The sequence below is a fragment of the Coffea arabica genome, chromosome 5e (assembly GCF_036785885.1).
Source record: "Coffea arabica cultivar ET-39 chromosome 5e, Coffea Arabica ET-39 HiFi, whole genome shotgun sequence".
Taxonomy (NCBI): Eukaryota; Viridiplantae; Streptophyta; class Magnoliopsida; order Gentianales; family Rubiaceae; genus Coffea; species Coffea arabica.
In genome coordinates, this window is record NC_092318.1 from 45082609 (window position 1) to 45102917 (window position 20309).

The window sequence follows — 20309 nt, forward strand, 5'->3', positions numbered from 1 at the left end:
TCTAAACTGGAATTTTTTTTTATTTGGTGCATGCATAACAACATTAAGATTAATCTTGGGTGCTGGCTCACTTCTCAATTCAAATCTGTTTTACCTAAAAAGAAGCTCCCCCTGATTCTTGGGTCATACATTACTCATTTGGCTGTTAATTTGCATGTGCTTGATCTCTCTAACCATGATTTACATGTTGCCTGTCAAATAGAGCCCTTGGACATTCCTTGTCTAAAGAAAATGGGCTTGGTTCGGGAGGGCGACGACGGATGGGAGGTTGTTCCCCCGGAACCGCTACACGCCCCCTCTCGGTTATCTTTTGCCCGCGCCTCCACTGATGGCAGTGATCCCGACCCGTCTACTTTCGCTCCGCCTCCTCCCACCCCAGGTGCTGACGACTGGCTCCAACTTCGGAACACAGTTGAGAGACTGGAGACTCGCGTGACCCACATTGGCATCAACTTGCATAGCATGGCGTAGAATTTGGCAGCATTTATACACCATGCGGGACTTGCTCCTCAGTTCGCGCCCGACCCACCCCTGTTTTGACGACTTCAGGGAAATACCATTGCCCTTATCCTTCCTTTTTGCTGTTACATTATCACATTGAGGGCAATGCATGATTTAGGTGTGGGGGGGATCAGTTGTAGTGCTAGTTTTTTTTTTCGATTTTTTAGTTTTTAGAGGTTCTTCCTTTATTTTTAGTTAGTTTTTGCCTATCTTTCATTTATTTTCTTTTCCTTTTCTTTCTAGTGATCAGTTCTTATATGAATACCAAGTTTTGATGCTAGATTGTTGTCTCTAATTCTACTATTGCCAAGTTTTATTAATAAAAGGGTATCAAATTAATGTGGTTGAGTTCAGGAACATATCTTTGATGAATGTCAGTAATTGCTTGACTTTTCTAATTTTTGGTTAATTTTTCTAGGCATAGGGAATGATTGTTGGCATTTTTCATGCGAATTGGTCCAATTATTAATTTTAGTTATCTATGTTTGGAAATTTGAGGCTGGCTACTGTTATTTTTTTGTGTTGTTTTTAGATATCGTGCTATATGTTTGTAAATAAGAGTTGACTGTACTCCGCTAAGTGTTACTACTAAGTAACCGGGGATCTTCACCTAAAGTGTCGATTCTCGCGTCAAAAGGTAGCGATCTCTAAGAATACGTGGTCATATAGCGATAGGAGCTGAGTAATCGGGCTCCTTCATCTGACAAATGTTGGAATTCGCGTCAAAAGGCTCCAATGGCTAGAGACTAAGTCTTTAGTTACTATTGAAGAAAAAAAGAAAAAGAAAACAAAAGAGGAAACAAAAAAAGAAGTAAAGTAAAAAGTGTGTTAGTATATGAAAAAGTCAGCTTGCCAATTTGTGATCTTAATGTCGAGGTTTTGGTTAATAGTTGGACCGTTTGCTGATAAATGTGAGCAACCATTCCTTTTTCTTAGATTAGTTTACTTTAAATTGGAGGAGTTGGTGGTTTAGAGGCTAACCGTGCTGATTTTTCTTGGATCTTGACCTGTGATGCTTGATATTTGTTTTTCTTAGGTATCTTGGCAATACGGTAGTTGGAGCAATAGCCATTGTCGAACTTTTGGTGTTCCATTGCTGTTTCCATGCTTAAGCGCGAGCATGATTTAGATGTAGGGGGAATTGATAGGGTTAATTGTTGGTTATTTTATTATTAATTTTCCCCTTGTCCCTGCCAAATATTGTTTTAATTGTTAATATCTATTTATATTTGGTATCTGGACTTAATTTCAGGGAATGGAGTAGACAATTACAAAAAAAGGAGGGACTTTTTAAAGCAAATTACTTCACACGTGGGAGTTTTCGGCAAAGCTCCATCAACGTGGCCCACAAGAGGGAAGAAATGGATTTCCGTTTCTCTTGCTGATGAGGAGTGGCTGGTACGAGAGTCCTACTACCAAGAAGAAACAAGAAAAGAGGAATTGGCAAGGGCTCTCCTTTAGTATTTTGGCTCTCAATTTCGGCGGGGACCACTGGATAGCATTAGTCACTTCTTTTGGCTTTAAAAGGAAAAGAACGTACAGAGGCCAGGACATCTTTTAGAGCTTAGTCTTTAGCATAGTTTTTAGTTTTCTTTCTTTTTCCTTGTCTGGCGCACGCCTACTATTCGACAATATTTCTCAATGGGAAAAACATCTTTTATTTCTCGCTTCCTAGTGAAAATCTTGATGCCTTTGCAATCAATTGATTTGTGTGGGAATTTATTTATGCGGCGTGGCTAAATCTTTCATCCAGTCAAGGATCAACTCGACGGCGCAGTCCCAAATATTTGTGAGATCTAATTAGTTTTCACGCGTTTCTTAATTTGTTAATATTTGCACATTGCCTATTTGAATTCCCATGGGATTATTTTGTTAATTTGATGTCAATGGCCCGATGTTCAATGTGACTTATTAATCTCCTGCCAAATTAGTCAATTAAATCTGTAATTGTTTGATTGATTAATATTAGTGGCAACTGGCGTGTTTACACACTAAGGGAACGTGCAATCTAATTTAAATAACCCTCGTAACGTGTTATTGATTGGGGTTAGGTTTTTCTAGATCTTAATACAATTGGAAAATTAGTTCCTACGGTCGTACCTAGGATTATTTTCTAATTAGGGGTAATCAATGGTCGTACCTTAGTTATCAATAAATTAAGGAAAAATTGGTCGTTAGAGTTCGTCGTCGACTATAACTAGCCTATTAATAAGTTAAATAAATCTCTCTTGCATCAATGATCGGGTAAGTGGACTGTGTCTGAATAGTTGTATCCTTGGTTAGAATTTACCTACTCTTGATTTAATTCCTACTATATTCGTGCTAGTTAATTATTTATTTTTAGTTAAATTGCTTAATTGTTTTTAGTTCCATTCCGATAAAATCCCCCTTTACCAATTGAAATCTCAAAGAAACAAATATCCCCAATCCCTGAGGAGACGACCCTACTTGCCACTGTCTACTATTTAGTAAATTTTGTCAATTAATTAATTCTGGTATATCGGATTAAGCAAACTCTTCGGGAACAGGATGAATCAAGTAACCCATTACACACCTAGAGTCCCTACTCCAGTACTTAGGATTAATTGTTGACTGCTTTTAATGGTAGTTAGGTTTTTATTATTATTATTATTGCACAGGTTCGACAACCTGTCATTAATGAACAAACCAAATCTTAGCCTATGAAACAAAACAAGGAAGCTACACGTTGTCAGTATTTCGATACAGATGTTAGTGTCATTTACCCAAAACAATAATAAAACTTAAAGCATCCAAACCCAATAAAATTACTTCAAAAATCATTATTCAATATCCATTACAATTCAATTAAAAGTTCAAATTGTTTCTCAATTATAGTGTTCTTAATCAAATGCTTTTGAGCCAAAAATGAAATTTGAATATTACGTGCAATTAATTCAATGAGATAAAAGAATCACACAAAAAAATAAAGTGTGATAAGCATTGCCTTTCTTTATAAGTTCTATACCAAATAAACTCTACTAGAAAAAAAAAATAAGTTCATAACATTTACAAATGAATCTTTAAAAAAATACATTTCCTCTCACAATTGGTATGCAATTTGCTAAATGAAATTACTTAGTTATTTCAAAAAAATTGTATTTCAAAAAATTGTATTTTATGTATATATACGAAGATTAAAAAAAAAAGCATATAAGTGATGGGTTGGGCACCTGTGGGTTCTTAAACCTCTTATCCTAATCCTCCTCCCTCGCGTATTAATGGGTACTCGACCCTATTTTGCCTAGTCAAAAAATACAAATGAGGTATCCTAATTTTCAAAATGCATCAAAGTGACTTTCATAGATCAACTTGGTCAACTAATATTTTTGCCTGCCCCTAGTTGAGGTGAGGTGGTGGTGGAAAGGGGGAACGGGGTGTTGACATGTGGTGGTGGAAAGGTATCTTAACTCTTGGAGATTTTAAATATTTTGGATATTTCTTTGGTGTATTTTTTGTTAGTATTTATCTTTCGATGGTTTAGTATGTTGTTTAACTAGTTATTATAGATGTTTTATAAAAAATATATTTCTGAAACACCCCAAAACCATACTTCTTATTTTATACGTAAAAGCAACCTTCTTAGTTATTTGGGTAAAATACAAAAAAAAAAAAAAAAAACCCTGTGGTTAAGCAACTTCTTATTTTATACGTAAAAGCAACATTCTTAGTTATTTAGTAAAATAAAAAAAGTCCCCTGTGATTAAATTAAACTATGAAAAAGCCCTTTCTAGTTTCAAATCTTACATTTCAACCCCTCATAATTTGAACTAATTTGAAACAACGGAAATCATTAGAACTAATGGAGGTGGACAAACTGATACAATTAACCTAATATATATAAGCAATAAAAAACCTTTAACAACCATTCTATTAAGCAAACTTATGGAAAAACCCTCTGTGGTTAAACTAACCTACGGAAAAAGCCCCCCCTATGGTTACATGTTGCTTTTATTTATTTATTTTTTGCATAGGAATAAGGTAAGTTGTATTTGAAAGTTTTTATTTATCTATTTTGTGTATAGAAATAAGTTGAGTTTTATTTGAAAATTTTTATTTATTTATTTTATGTATAGAAATAAGGTGAATTGTGTTTGGGAGTTTGAGCTGTTTTTGAAAATTTTATGAGTTCTAAGGGGTTTAATATGTATATCAATTAAAATTTGATTTAAAAAATTATTTTTCATGCCAAGCAACCTCAAACTCGTTGATTTAAATGATTTTGTCGATTTTTCACATTAGTTCAAACCACAAGTATTGGATTGTATGATTTGAAACTATAAGGGAGTTTTTCTATAGATTTGCTAAACCACTGGGGGCTTTTCTATATTATAACTCTAAGGGTATAATAGGTATATCAATTGAAAATTTGTTTGTTTTTAGTACAAATAAAAAAAAATTCAGAAGATTTTCGTTGCTTTTTTAAATTAGTTCAAACCACGAGGTACTGAAATGTATGTTTTGAAACTATAGGAGATGATTTTGTATGTTCGTTTAAGCTCAAGGGGCTTTTCTATATTTTACCCTTATTTGAATGCAATTGCTTACATGTTGATGTTTAAGCTACTCATTTCAATAAAGGTTTTTCTAATGTATGCCTATTGGATACCTTTTAATACATCTGACCTATTATGTGAATGCATACACTAACAATTATTACCTTTACTTATACTTATATATTTCTTTATTAACTTTATCTTTTCAAAGAAATTAATATTTGAACTACATTTTAACAATGCCCAAAGGACTGACCCTACTGATAAAATCAAGAAAACAATTTCAGTAAAGCAGATAACAAAATTCTCTTCCACTTTGCAAAATGAATTCTGTTAGTCCACAAACTCGGCCCACATTGCCCATCAAAAAGACGGCCAATTTTTACTTGAAAATGGTCTGGGCTGAGGTTGGGAAAAATTTAACTCCCATTTTCAAAGTGGGTCATACTAAACTTAGCCTGTTTTGAGAGAGTTCCGGAGAGGCTTATACACGAGTCTGATTTGGTGTATACATGAGTCTGAGAGATGGTGTAATACAATTGGAATTTTCATACAATTGCGCTATTGTTGTACATTGTACTTGATTTGGTGTATACTTACATTTCTTTGTTTTACACAATTTTTTTCGATAAAAGCAAAACTCATTAACAAATTGCCAAAAATCGTCCAATACAATTTGATCTACATCATTGTTCTAATGGCAAATTAAACATGTACTAGAAATTATAGATTTGCAATGTAGTAGATACAATGGATCCAAAAAATTATAAACATATTTGAAAAATACAATAAATTTGAAAGTTGTTTTCTAATAGATAAATCATTGCAACTCCATTTTGTGCATGTTGTAATCTCTAGATCTACTAATCAATGGTTTTAAACTCCAATAATGATGGTGAAATCTGTCAAAATAGATTCAAGATCCGACAAAATTCATATATGATATCCAGATCTAAAATAAATTCAGATGTAACATTAAAAAAAATAAAAATAAAACTAAAAATTTCTATAGGAATCCGTAGGAGAACACCAAAAAGAAAAAAAAAAACATAATTGGTTTGGGCCTAATAGATGAAATGGGCATGTGCACTAAGGTACATACTAAAAGAGATAAAAGGAATAAAAGGGTTCTTGAAAATAAAAAAGGAAAAAAGGGAGATAAAAGAGTCACAAAAAACCAACATTGTAAAAGTACAAATGTAGTTTTGTACGTCCACCATGAAACCCTAAGCCCTTGGTGTACTTCATATCATAGTACAAATAATTTAAAGACTTCAATCTTGGTGTTGGGTAATGGAGTTCTTCTCTTTCTATCCAGATATCGAATTCCCTAATTATCCTACTTTGGATCGAGTTCTATTTGTAATTCTAATTAGTACAAGTTATCATGTTCTGGTCAAACGGCAATATGTCAATTCAATTCAGAGAACTTTAAGTATTTTTTTTCCTTTTAATTACTGGCACCTTTGGAAACATGTTGTCAGCTTAATACAACTGCTATTACTGATTAAAAATATCCTAACTGCAGAATTTATGATATTTGTGATACGGGAAAGCTAGTTTTAATTTCCTTTTTTTTAATATATATATATATATATATATATATATATATCCCATTGAGCTAAAAGGTTCTTTTCTCTATAAGCAAAATCATGATGGAAACCAAAATGTTTTCTAGAACTAGTTTTCGTAGTTCTAGTCCCTCAAACTTAATTATATATTAACATTGTCCATTGAAAGAATAGCTTGAATTATAAATTTCTTGAATACGATGTTACATATGAGATTGCTGTAGTGGCTCCTATAAAATTAAAATTTTCAAATCATGAGAGTTTTAAGAAAGGGTCCCAAATAGTCAAGGTTTAAAAAAAAATTCTATAAATGTGATTTCTTAACGATACATTCGTACGTTATTTAAGTAATATCTACCTATACAAATAGTAAAACAATTTTATAAATGCATCATGTGAAAAAAAAAGATTGCATGTCACTAAATGCGATTTTCACAATTTGAGAAAAAGTTAAAAAAATATTACCCATTGAAAATTTTTCTTAAAATGTTTCACTTTTTGGGAATTCAATATCGAGAAAGAGTTGAGCACTCAATTAAATGTGTAATTGTTGTAGCCTAATAAGCTTGTCAAACATTACTGACTGAAAATAAGGAAATATAAATATTGTAACAGATTAAGACGAGGAATTCATTACTTTTTCACCTGCGAAATTTCTTATACTTTCCCTTTTTTTTCGGGGGTGTAAAACTGTTAAAGTAAATTGTGAAAATAAGGGCAAGTTGCTCGACAAAATCGAAAACTTTAGCGAATAAAAGTAGGATTGATTGACTTTTCACATCTCAGAACAGAGCCGGTGGGATCCACATATTAAAATAAAATAATGCAAGTGAAAAGATAAATATCCAGCCAAGAATAGGAATAAAGAAAGATTAATGTCAGCCAGATGTGAAATATATATTTGCAACAAAGTTTCTGCAAAGAAAACGCCAGATCATTCCCCCCAGGTCCAGCACCAGCCCTCCCAATTGGGCGATGACAGACCCTCTTTACCAGCTCTCCCAATTGGACTGTGCACAAATTCTCTCGAAAACCTCGATCTAACTGCTTCTGAGCTCCTAGTTTTCCTAGTTTCTGAAAGAGAGATCTGTACAACTTTTTTCATCATTCATAACCATATATTCATTGACTTACTTCATCTCTAAATTTAAGTCATCTTCCTTTCGTTAAATGGCCTCCAGTTGTGTTACTTGCATTTCAGCCATCTTGGATGATCTGCAGTTGCTGGAGGATCTGTGTCCTAAAACTCCAGATTGGGAGAACGAGCTCTGTGGCTTGAGGAGAGCAAAAATATTTCTAGGAACTTTCAGACCATTTCTTCTATCTGTGAGAAACTGGGGCGATGATGATGATGCAAATCTGGGAGCATGGGTTGCTAGGATGAAAGACTACACTTCCAAACTGAGACAGGCGATTCACGAGTTCTATCTTACTAGTGTGGAAGATGGATATCTTACTACTTTTGAGGAATATATCACCGATGATCTAGGCGAAGAAGAGTATTCCCTCAAACTAGAATTCAAGGATTTAGACAGCTCATCAAGGTTGTCTAGCAAGTCCCCGGTAAAGAAAAATGACCTAATGGATATCATGGACTCTCTTCTGGAGAGCCTTCGGTACGTTTGCTTAATAGGTTTCTTCGAGGATCTGGAACTATGGGCAGACTTAGAAGAGAAGCTAGCGTTCTTGAAAAACTTCATCTGTTTTGTTACACTTCATGGCATCGGTGATGGGCAATTGGGACCTTTACTGACTCACACTAAATCTATTGCTGTCAACGCAGCACGCAACTATCTCCTGCGGGGCTTTAGAGTATTCCCGTTAGGAGAAAATCCTGTTCGGGACCTGCTGCCGAAGATCATTCCTGTAGAACCCGAAGTCCATAGGACTTGTTTCCAGGCCCTGATTGCTTCAAAGATATCAAGACAGCCATACGAGAAAAAAGATGAGCACATATTCAAAGTCTTCATCGATTCTCTCCTAATCTATCTTTGGGAGATACTAAAGACTGGAGCTTGTGTTATGATGTCTTTGAAGGATCGATTGAAAATGATTTACGATGGGTTGAGGTCCTTGAGAATGATTCTCAAGGAGAACCCCCCCGATTTTGATGAGAAAATGAGAGATCTTACTGGACTCCTGCTCTGTGATGCAGGACTTGTTATGTTTTCCCTTTCTCTCAACGAAATCAAAGATGGATCAGTCAAGGAAATGGATCTGGAGTCTTTTCATGATTTCCTGAAAAGGATAAAGCTTATCAAGGCAATAGTTGCAGAGAAATATCCAGAAACATCACCATCATCCAAGTTTCCTCGGACTAATGAGTTGGGATTTATCGATTTTCTTCTAAAATATATCGGAGATTTGACAAATCCTGATCCTCATTCAGTTGCTCTTTCAAACTATCCAATTCATGCAATCCATGAAGAGCTTGCTTGCTTACGCTCCTTCTTGGGAAGAATTGTGGAATTGCGCAATGAAGATCAGGAGCTTCAAGCACTTTGGGATCGTGTTGTTGAGGTGGCATACAAGGCAGAATTTCTTATCGACTCCTTGTTGGTTGGAGACATTCTAGATTCTTCTTCAACCTCATTTGATTCCGTTGAAGAAGAAATTAAGATCATCAAAGCTGCAGCCTTGAACATTTCTGATAAAAAACCACTTGATCTCAATGTTAAGGAAGCTACCAAGAGACCAAATAACATGCCATCACAGGGAAGCATGCCAATAATCAATGACATGACCGTGGGATTGGAGGACGAGGCAGCCTCAATAATCAATCGACTCACAAGAGGATCCTCCCAACTGCAAATTGTCCCCATTGTAGGTATGCCAGGACTTGGCAAGACAACTTTAGCTACAAAAGTTTACAATAATCCTTTAGTTACATCGCATTTTTATACATGTGCTTGGTGTACTGTCTCTCAAGTGTATCACCGAAAAAATCTGTTACTTGAAATTTTGACTTGTATTCACTCCAAGCTTCCTGAGAAATTTTCTGAGATGTGTGAAGAAGATTTGGCTGCAGAAGTCAGAAGAGGTCTGCTAAGGACTAGATATCTCATTGTTTTGGATGATATATGGGACGCTGAAGCATGGAAGGGATTGGAAGCATCATTCCCTGACAATCAAAATGGCAGTAGAGTGATCGTGACAAGTCGAAAGTCTGATGTTGCTACTTCGAGAGATAAACTTGATGAAGGGCCTCATTTCCTCCGTCCGCTGACTCCTGATGAGAGCTGGGACTTGCTAAACATGAAGTTATTTCCTGGAAATGATTTGCCTCCACCAGAATTATGCGAACTGCAAACGAAGATCGTGGAAATGTGTCAAGGACTGCCACTTACAATCGTCATTGTAGCTGGAATTCTGGCATGTGAGGACCAACGTGGTTGGAAAGAACTTGTGGACGGTTTAAGTTCAAGAATCGTCTCTAGTACAGAACAATGCTCTGCTGCAATAGAGTTGAGTTACAAGAACCTACCAGAAAATTTGAAGCCATGCTTTCTATACTTCGGAGCATTTCCAGAAGACCATGAACACACTGCTGAGAAGTTGATTTGGTTATGGGGCGCTGAAGGATTTACCCAGAAAACTCAGTTCAAGAGTGCAGAGGATGTGGCAAATGATTTCTTAATGGATCTTATCCAGAGAAGCTTGGTCATTGTTTCCAAGCAAAGATCCATTGGTGGTGTCAAAGCTTGTCGCGTTCATGATTTGCTGCATGAGTTTTGTGTGACAAAAGGCAAAGAAGAAAATTTTCTGCAGCTGGTGCGTGGGTATGATGAAATATGTAATTTCAGAGTGCCACGCAACCTACGCCGCCTATGCATCAACTCTAAGCCAGAGCACTTTTGCAAGTCCAGGTTATTTGCTCCCACAATCCATTCTCTAATACACTCCGATGGAGGTAAAAGGCACCGATATTTGGGATTTGAGATTTCACCCATTTTTGGTATCTTCAAACTTGTTAGAGTGTTAGAATTGAGCAACATAAATCTAGGTACTACTTTTCCTAGAGAACTAGAATTACTGGTTCAATTGAGGTACTTGGCAATTCTAGGAAATATGAAGTCAATTCCATCTTCTATAGCCAATCTCTTGAATTTGGAGACTTTCATCGTGGAAAATGATCAGAATGTTTTATTACTACCTGCTACTATATGGAATCTGAAGAAGCTAAGGCACTTACAAATAAAGAACTTTATGTTGCCCATACACAATCTTGACACTGCTGCACACTTGTGTGATTTGAATAGCATCTCCGGTGTGTATTTTGATTCTTGGGAAACCATGCGCAAGGTATTCATTAAAATTCCTAATATCCACAAGCTGAAATGCATTCTTGCGGATAATGAACATAATTGGTTTTCAGCAGACAAGATTCTGGTACTTGACTTTCTAAGTGGACTAGAATCACTGAATCTGATGTTCAATCCTTATGGACATCTTCCAAATCCATGCCAGTTTGAGTTTCAATTCCCTTTGGCAATTAGAAAGTTGGCTCTATCCAATTTTCGTTTCCCTTGGAGCAAAATTTCAGCGATCGAAAATCTTCCCAATCTGGAGGTTCTCAAATTACTCCGTGACGCCTTTGATGGGGTAATATGGAACATGAAAAAAGAGGGGTTCCCTAAAGTTAGATTTCTGGAAATATTTGCCTTGAATATTGTTAAGTGGACTGCCGACGAGGACGTGGACTGTTTTCCAAGTCTACAGAAACTAGTATTGACAAGCTGTAGCTCTTTAAAGGAGATCCCTTCTTGTTTGGGGAGTTCGACTCTTGAAATTATTGAGGTGTCTCATTGTCGCTTCTCTGCTAGTTTTATAGTGCCACTTCAGGAAGAACAAATGGACTCGGGAAATGCTGATCTGAAGATCCTTATTTCATAAGGTGGGCAGCAGCCACTACTACTGGCTTTGCTGTATCAGTCTAGCATCAAGATCAGTTAATCAGTTTGGGCAGCCACTTTCACTCCTTTTACCTGTTTTTTTTTCTTCCTAGTCCTTTATTTCTGTACCGCTACTGGCTTTGCTGTATCAGTGTAGCATCAAGATCAGTTAATCAGGTTGCTTTAATGTTTCTTATCCCGTCTCAAACTGTATGGTGGGATCATTCCCAGGATTCGTGTTGTTTCTGAAGATTGAAATGAATGAAGCAGCTATCTTTTTCCCCCCTAAGCTTTTAGTTATGATTCCAAGAGTCTTTAACACATTCTGTAAGTTAATACTACTCCTCAGCTGCATAATTGTAACAAATTTATTGCCTTTTTACACTATTAGTAATTTGTTTTCGAATGCCGCCGATTAATGTATTTACTTGGATTTGCCAATTTATCAATTCTTTTTTCTTAGTGTTACTTGCATTACAATTTCTGATCTTCCCGACTCCTTCCCGCTAGCTCAATCTATGTTGTTTAGAGCCCTAATCATTAAATCAGGGGCCTCACAAGTTTCGTTTCAATCCAGTTTGTCCTAGAGTATAAATAAGTGAAGGTCCAATGTAAATAAGTTTTAGTAATGTGTAAACAAGACTTGAGTTTGAATAAGACTCTCAACTGATTTGAATTCAAACTTGTAAAACCCATAATCCCTAGCGAATCCAACCAAAGCCCAATAATAAGATTAAATGAGTTTTGCACCCACTTCGTGCTTAGGAATCTTGGGGCTATTCCCATTACTACGTTGACTGGCCTTTCCATTTTCACCGTTGCGTTGCACATGGTGTTTTGCTGGCAGCAATAATGGCGCGAAAGACGGACGGAGGAATTGTTAATATACGTTGTTGGACGTTCAAGGGAGCAAAAAAATTTATTAATTAGAGGGTTAAAAATACACAAACTTAAAAAGTTAAAAAGTTGAGGGTTGACTGAGTTTTTTACACAAACTTAAAAAGTTGAGGGTTGACTGAGTTTTTTACTCTTAATATGATTGTGACTTTATCCTTCTTCCAGCCACCTATATTTCTGCTGGTCATTAATTAAGGAAAAATCATCTAAAACTTGTTTCATATTTTGTGAAATAAATTTTTCATCTCACATTTTTAAAATATTGACTTTACATCCCTTAAAAAATGAAGTCGATCAAATTTACTTAACTAAAAATAGAATCTGACCTTTTTGCACCTATTAAAATGATCATGTGGTGTATTCAAGTCAAAAATTTGTTAGAAACATAAGTTGAAACTAAATTCGGTCGACTTAATTTTGTAAGGAATATAAAATCAGCATTTGAAAAATGAGAGATAAAAAAATTCATTTAGCAAAATGTGAGATATGTTTTAAACAACTTTTCAATTAATTAGTTCTTTAATTCTATAACTTTTCAATTCAATATTAGATGAATCTAAAAGGTGGGGTTGTACATTAAAGTTCAAACAATTCTAATTTATCATTTTTAATTTAATTTTTTATAATTCACCAGCTCTAGTAGGTCATGGAAAAGGGGAAAAATCCACTTTCATCCCCAAATTTTGAGTTAGAGATACATTCCATCCCCAAACTTTTAGACGTACCACATTTAGCACATGAATTAATAATTTTTGCCATATTTAGTCCAAAAACGGTAAATTGCTTAATTTGGTTGGAGAAAGTCACGTGTTTGGCATGTGACCGTTTAATAAAAACAATTTCTCATTCAAAATCAACGGCCACATCAACATTCTCCATCCAAATTGAATATTTTACCGTTTTTGGACTAAATGTGGCCAAAAATAATTAATTCATGTACTAAATGTGGTGCATCTAAAAGTTTGGCAACGAGATATATCCCTAACTCAAAGTTTAAGGATAAAAAGTGAATTTTTCCCCATGGATAAAGTATATGTTGGAGGAACTTTTTTGTCAAAAATATACAGAATTTAATGAAAGTACTTACGACTACTATTGGATCTTGAATTCTTGGGAAATTCTTCACTATATATTCGAGATGTTATTGTGAGTTTTCCTGTCTATTTCATGTGTATGGCATGATAGGTTGTTAGACAATCAAAATAAAATTACTTATTCTACAATAAATAAAAATTAGAGTACAGTGGTAAGTAAGGTTATGTCCACATGGATTAGAATAGTTTATTATTTTCAGAGCGACAGTTAAATAAGGGGATTTTTCGAGGAAATTAAACTAACTAATTAACTCTAATAAAGACAAATATGTAAAAATTAATTAAATCTAAATAATGATAATGAAGGTTCTAGCCAAAGTAATAACTTCAGAAATGGTTCATACAACTAATTAGTGATATTTTTTTAATCTGTTGCGCACTTGAAAGATGTAGGCAACGGAATGAGGAATTAGATTTTGACCAAAAAATAGAATGAGAAATTGGAGATAGTTACTTTATGTTTTTTTAATATTTCATTTTTCCCCTATGATGTTTTGAATTGTTTTCAAGGTTCCTAAAACATTTTCTAATGTCATTTGCAAGGTCAATTTTGATGTATCTTTTCAAATAAGTCCCCTACATTTTGTTATAGACTCATTAATTTGCATTTAAAATTCACAAATATCAAATTAGGGTTAGGCTTTAATACTTTTGAATTTTCCTAAGCTGTGTGAAACAAAAATTGAGACTAAAGGATACTTATTATGTCACTAATATATCTATAGGTTATTTCTTCATGCTATTTTATTTATAATTAATATTTATGACATAATGATGATGTCACCCAATTTTGAAACTGGTTCGACCTCGATCTAATTCATTGGCCCCTAAACCCTGAATTTGGTCAAGTCGGCATCCAGTCCGAATTTGAAACCATAGCTTAAAAAGATTGAGGTGTGACAGGTGTCTGATTGCCCCTTCTCTGCAAGTTTTATAAAGCCATTTCAAGAGGAGCAATTAGACATGGGAAATAATGATCTGAAGATCTTCATTTCATCCAAAGAAATGGATTACTGACCTTCTCAGGCGCGTTTAGCTTGGACAGCCAATTTACTCATTTTACACCACCGAATTTTTGTACTTTTGTACTTTTTATGGTTGTGTTGTTTTAATGTTCTTTATCCTGTCTCAAACTGTATGGTGGGATCGCTTCCTTGGATATATGTTGTTTCTAAGGATTTAAATGAACGAAGCAGCTGTTCTTGTTTCCCAAATTTTAGTTATGTTTCCAACAAATGTTGCATTACGTTCTTTTACTAATTAGCTGCATTGTAACTACAAATTCAGTCAATCTTTTCATACCATTAATAATTTGGTTACAAAATGGCGATCTACTAATCTAATTACTAAGTTGCGACAATTTAGACATCTCTTTTTCATAGTCGTATTGTACAATTTCTTAGTCTACTCACTCAACTTCTGGTCATCCCAACTCTACCCGTAATTGGAGAGGCCCTTGGTCCCTAAAGGACAGCTCCCCAGTTTGCTGATTGAATGTTGATACTATGTGTTTAAAAGAAAAGCCATAGAAAAGACCCACGCACAGTTGGTGATGAACGCAGTAAACAGTAGAACATGATTGTCTGGGAAGGAGGGGTATGAACATAATTGTGATGATATAGACAAAGACGCAAGTATGTAAATTAAAAAAGAGAGGGGGTTAAATCCACATTTTTCCATCCCAAAATCCACACCTTAAATGTCATAAAAATATTGAAGCCCTTGACATTTAATGGGTTTCTGCTAACTTTTTGTTTATTCTAAATTTTGCTTTCACATAAAATAAACGATTTGCCATGTAGTACTTTTTATGAGAATAATTATTTTTCAATCTTTTTATCTTTCACATGTGTTTCATTTTTATAATCTCTTATTTTATAAAAACTATCTAATGGACAGTGAATTTCATAACATAAATTTCATGGTGACAGGTGCCGAACCTGTACAATAATGAATACCTACTCGAGGAAAATACAGATTTTGTATATAGCGGTGAGTAGGGTCGAATCCACAGGGACTGGGGGATAATTCGTTTCTTCTAGAGTCCAAAGTATGGGGGGTTTTTTGGATTAAATGCTAACTAAATAAATTAACTGCAGAAAATAATTAATTCAAAGAAATAATTAAGGGAAAACTCTAGCCAAGGGTACACTTCAGAAATGGTTCATGCACTGATCATCGATTCACAGATAATTTCACATTTATTAATAGACCAGTTATAGTTGTCATGCACGCGATAAACAACCAACCTTTCCTTAATTTCTCGATAGTTAAGGTACGACCGTTAACTATTTCTCTAACCCAAAAACAACCCTAGGTACCACCGTAGGATTTAATTTCTAGATTGCATTAATAATTAGAAAGGCCCAATCCTAACTAACAAACACGCTACGAGGGTTTGTTTAAGCTAGATCGTATGCTCCCCTGACATAAACCCAATTATGCCAGTTGCTACTAAGATAGAGATAACGAACAATTACGGATTCAATTACCTCTATTTAGCAAAATAGCCTATATGAATAATTAATTATTGCGCACTAATCAATCATACATAAGAACTATAACAATTAAAAACAGGAAACACATAAATACCAATAAATGAGAAAGCGATTAAAATAATTTCGATCTCACAGTAATTGTTGAACCAAGTCTTCAGTTGTCCCCTCGACTAGAATTAAGAGGTTAGTCCTCCGTTAATGGAGAACAACCATGCGAAAGAGCTAAGAAAAGAGAACTAAAACTATGCTAAAAGCCTAAACTAAAACTATTGATTGATCCCAGTTCTCTGTACGTTTGTCTCCTTTTTAAAGCCAACAATGACTAAAGCTTCTTATCCCTGTGGTCCCCGCTGGAATTGAGAATCAAACCAAAAGTGGGGCTCTACCGAATTCCTTGCTTTTAGTTTCCTATTGCCCGTAGGACTCCAATCTCCTAATCAGCAAAGAAAATGCAATCTCTTTGTAGCACCATGTGGGCCCGGTTGTTTGAAATCCCAATTGTCTCCAAAAAGTCCCTCATTTTTGTAATTTTCTGTTTCACTTCCTGAAATTGAGTCCAATACCAAATATAAGTAAATATTAATAATTAAAACAATATTTGGCAAGGATAAAGGGGAAAATTAACAATAAAATAACCAACAATTAACACCCTATCACATGGCTTTAGTGATTTTTGGGCCACCTTATGCGTAATATACAAATTTTTAATTTTTTTTATCATATAACAATAGATTTTACTATACTATAAATATTTCTCCTAAAAAAATCTATTTTTTTAAGATTTGAAGATAATCACATTGAGGTTTTGATCACTACATGATTAGGTGTAGTTAACTAGTAGAGAGAGTTATTTGGGGAGCCACTAAACTTTTTGAATAGTCGAATTTTGACCACTCAACTATTAATAGTATTTTTTATCCATTGAACTATGAAAAGTATAAATTTTTGAACATTTCGTCTGATTCCACTGTTAACTAGTCTAAATCTAACTATTAATAGTATATCTCATAAATCATGCGAACTATTAAGTCTGATAGAGTTAATAGTAAAATCAAACGAAATGATTCAAAATTTACACTTTCAAAAACAAAAAAAAAAGACTCAAAATTTACATATTTGATAGTTTATTGTGTAAAAACATACTATTAATAGTTGAGTGGTCAAATCTTGACTGTTGAAAAAGTTTAGTGCTACCCGAATAATTGCTCGAACTAGTATTAAATGGGTAAATTTATCAATTTATTAGTTTGACTTTGACTTTGTTCTATTAATTGTTAGTTTTAACGGAAAAACTCACAATCACACTTGAACGCAAACCATAACGGAGTTATATATAGATTTTTAAACTAAAGAGAAGGTTATATGGTAAATGACCAAATCATAAGGAGTCAAAAGTAATTTACCCTTCTATATAACATAACATACTATGAAGGCATGTTGATTAAACAAGAAGTATATTGTTCTTTCTTCTTCTAAATCCAAACACATTTAGTGGTGCTAGTACTAGTAGAAAGGTGGACTTTGTATGTGTGTATACATACATATTTGAGTATTTACTATTAAGTTAGTTAAAGACTACATTTTGAGATTGTGCTCCTCTAAAGAATTAACAACATTATAGTTGATGTCTCATGAAAATCTATACCAAGTGCTTACCGATCATGATGCTAAAGCCTCATCCAAGAGAAACAATTACAATAAAGCTTTTAAAACAGGGCAGCCAAGCAAAACTCAGTACCATAGAATTTAACAAAATGCAGTAAAAGGTCCAGTATCATTTTGGAGATAACACAAAACGGAGAGCCATCAATATACCTTGAGTTGTCATTAAAGATTTGCCAAAAAATAAAACCAAAGGGTTTGTCGGGATTGAAGAATATTTGGAAAAAAATTTTGATTTTATTTAATTTAGTACTTTTTTTATATGATGTATGTCAGATATAAGTTAAAAAACATATTTTGTGAATAAGAAGAAAAATTTTTCCCAAATCATCGTATCTACACGAACCCTGTAGCTCTCAGATCATAGTTGGGAAAAGGATTTTCATTTTATTTATTGTAGCACTTTTTTTAAGTGGTGTATGTAAATTAAAATAATAATTAGGAAACTTGTGAATAATAAAAAAAAATTTCCCAAATCATCCTATCCTAATGAACAATGTTTTAAATGCTCTGGTAGTTCTCGAACTATCAATAGTCTACACCACCCTAAGCATCTCGCAATTATACATGACTCTTGATTGAATTTATCATTCCAAAGCTCTTACATTCTATACTTCTATTGGAGGATTTAAATGGCTTAAAACTACAATGTCAACAAAATTATAAAGGTATCTATGCTTAAAACAAATTCCAACTTTTGGCTTCTAACCAAATTAATCATATGTAAAACGTAGTATGGCAGAATTAAAAGTTTAAGAGTTACATCCAAATTCATGATTATCCAACAACAGCGACATATCATAATGTATAACATTATGATACTATGACTCTTCTTAAATTACCAAATCCTACAAAGGAATTACAACTTAGAAATATTAATGATAAGTCAAGAAAACACCCTCAAATACTAATGACTTGGGGAAGACTACTTTAACTAACTGAAGAATACTTAATGATAAACTAGGAAAGGTGTTCTACAATCAAAGACGAATCAAATCTAGAACCCCACGTTACCAATTAAAAATTTTGATAGGTATATCAATTAAAATTTGATTTAAAAAATTATTTTCCATGTCAAGCAACCTCAAACTCGTTAATTTAAATGATTTTTGTCGATTTTTCACATTAGTTCAAACCATAAGTATTGGATTGTATGGTTTGAAACTATAAGGGAGTTTTTTCTACAGGTTTGCTAAACCATAGGGGGCTTTTCTATATTATAACTCAAAGGATATATTATAACCATAGGTATATCAATTGAAAATTTGTTTGTTTTTAGTACAAATGCAAAAAAAAATTCAGATGATTTTCATCACTTTTTTAAATTGGTTCAAACCACGAGGTACCGGAGTATATGTTTTGAAACTATAGAGGATCATTTTGTATGTCCGTTTAACCTCAAGGGGTTTTTCTATATTTTACCCTTATTTGAATGTAATTGCTTACATGTTGATGTTTAAGCTACTCATTTCAATAAAGGTTTTTCTAATGTATGCCTGTTGGATACACTTTAATACATCTAACCTATTATGTGAATATATACACTAACAATTATTACATTTCCTTATACTTATATATTTTCTTAATTAACTTTATCTTTTCAAAGAAATTAATATTTGAACTACATTTTAACGGTGCCCAAAGGAGTGACCCTACCAATAAAAATCAAGAAAACAATTTCATTAAAGCAGATAACAAAATTCTCTTCGACCTTTCAAAATGAATTCTGTTAGTCCACAAACTCGGCCCACATTGCCCATAAAAAATAGGGCCAATTTTTACTTGAAAATGGTCTGGGCTGAGGATGGGAAAAATTTAACTGCCATTTTCCAAGTGGGTCATACTAAGCTTGGCCTGTTTTCAGAGAGTTCCGCAGAGGCTTATACACGAGTCTGAAGTAATTATTTATGAGAGAAGGGGTAATACAATTGGAATTTTCATACAATTGCGCTAGTGTTGTACTTTTTTTTTTTTTTTTTAAGTGTAAGCGGGAGGATTCGAATCCGAAACCTTTTGCTTACACTCCCCCCACCTCTTGTTGTACATTTTACTTGATTTGGTGTATAGTTACATTTCTTTGTTTTACACATAATTTTTTTTCAATAAAAGCAAAACTCATTAACAAATTGCTAAAAATTATCCAGTACAATTTGATCTACATCACTGTCCTAATGGCAAATTAAACATGGACTAAAAATTATAGATCTACAATTTAATAGATACAATGGATCCGAAAAATTATAACACATTTGAAAAATACAAGAAATTTGAAAGTTGTTTTCTAACAGATAAATCGTTGCAACTTCATTTTGTGCATGTTGTAATCGTTAGATCTACTAATCAATGGTTTTAAACTTCATTAATGATGGTGATCTGTCAAAATAGATTCAAGATCCGACAAAATTCAGATCTGATAACCAGATCTGAAATAAATTAAGATGTAACATTAAAAAAAATAAAAATAAAAATTTCCATAGGAATCCGTAGGAGAACACCAAATAAAAAAAAAAACACATAATTGGTTTGGGCTTAATAGACGAAATGGGCATATGCACTAAGGTCATACTAAAAGAGATAAAAGGAATAAAAGGGTGCTTGAAAATAAAAAAGGAAAAAAGGGAGATAAAAGAGTCACAAAAAACCAACATTGTAAAAGTACAAATAGTTTTGTACGTCCACC

At 33.9% G+C, this 20309-nt stretch overlaps 1 protein-coding gene across 1 annotated transcript; it reads left to right on the top strand.

Moving 5' to 3' along the window:
* The first annotated feature begins 7756 nt into the window (after nt 1–7756).
* LOC113687512 (putative late blight resistance protein homolog R1A-3) lies at nt 7757–11479 on the top strand. Its single transcript, XM_027205108.2, has one exon. The coding sequence runs from the start codon at nt 7757–7759 to the stop codon at nt 11477–11479; it is 3723 nt and encodes a 1240-aa protein (XP_027060909.1).
* Nucleotides 11480–20309: the final 8830 nt, after the last annotated feature.

Excerpts from the sequence above, each read along its gene's own strand:
- LOC113687512 (XM_027205108.2), top strand. The coding sequence starts at position 7,757 with ATGGCCTCCAGTTGTGTTACTTGCATTTCAGCCATCTTGGATGATCTG.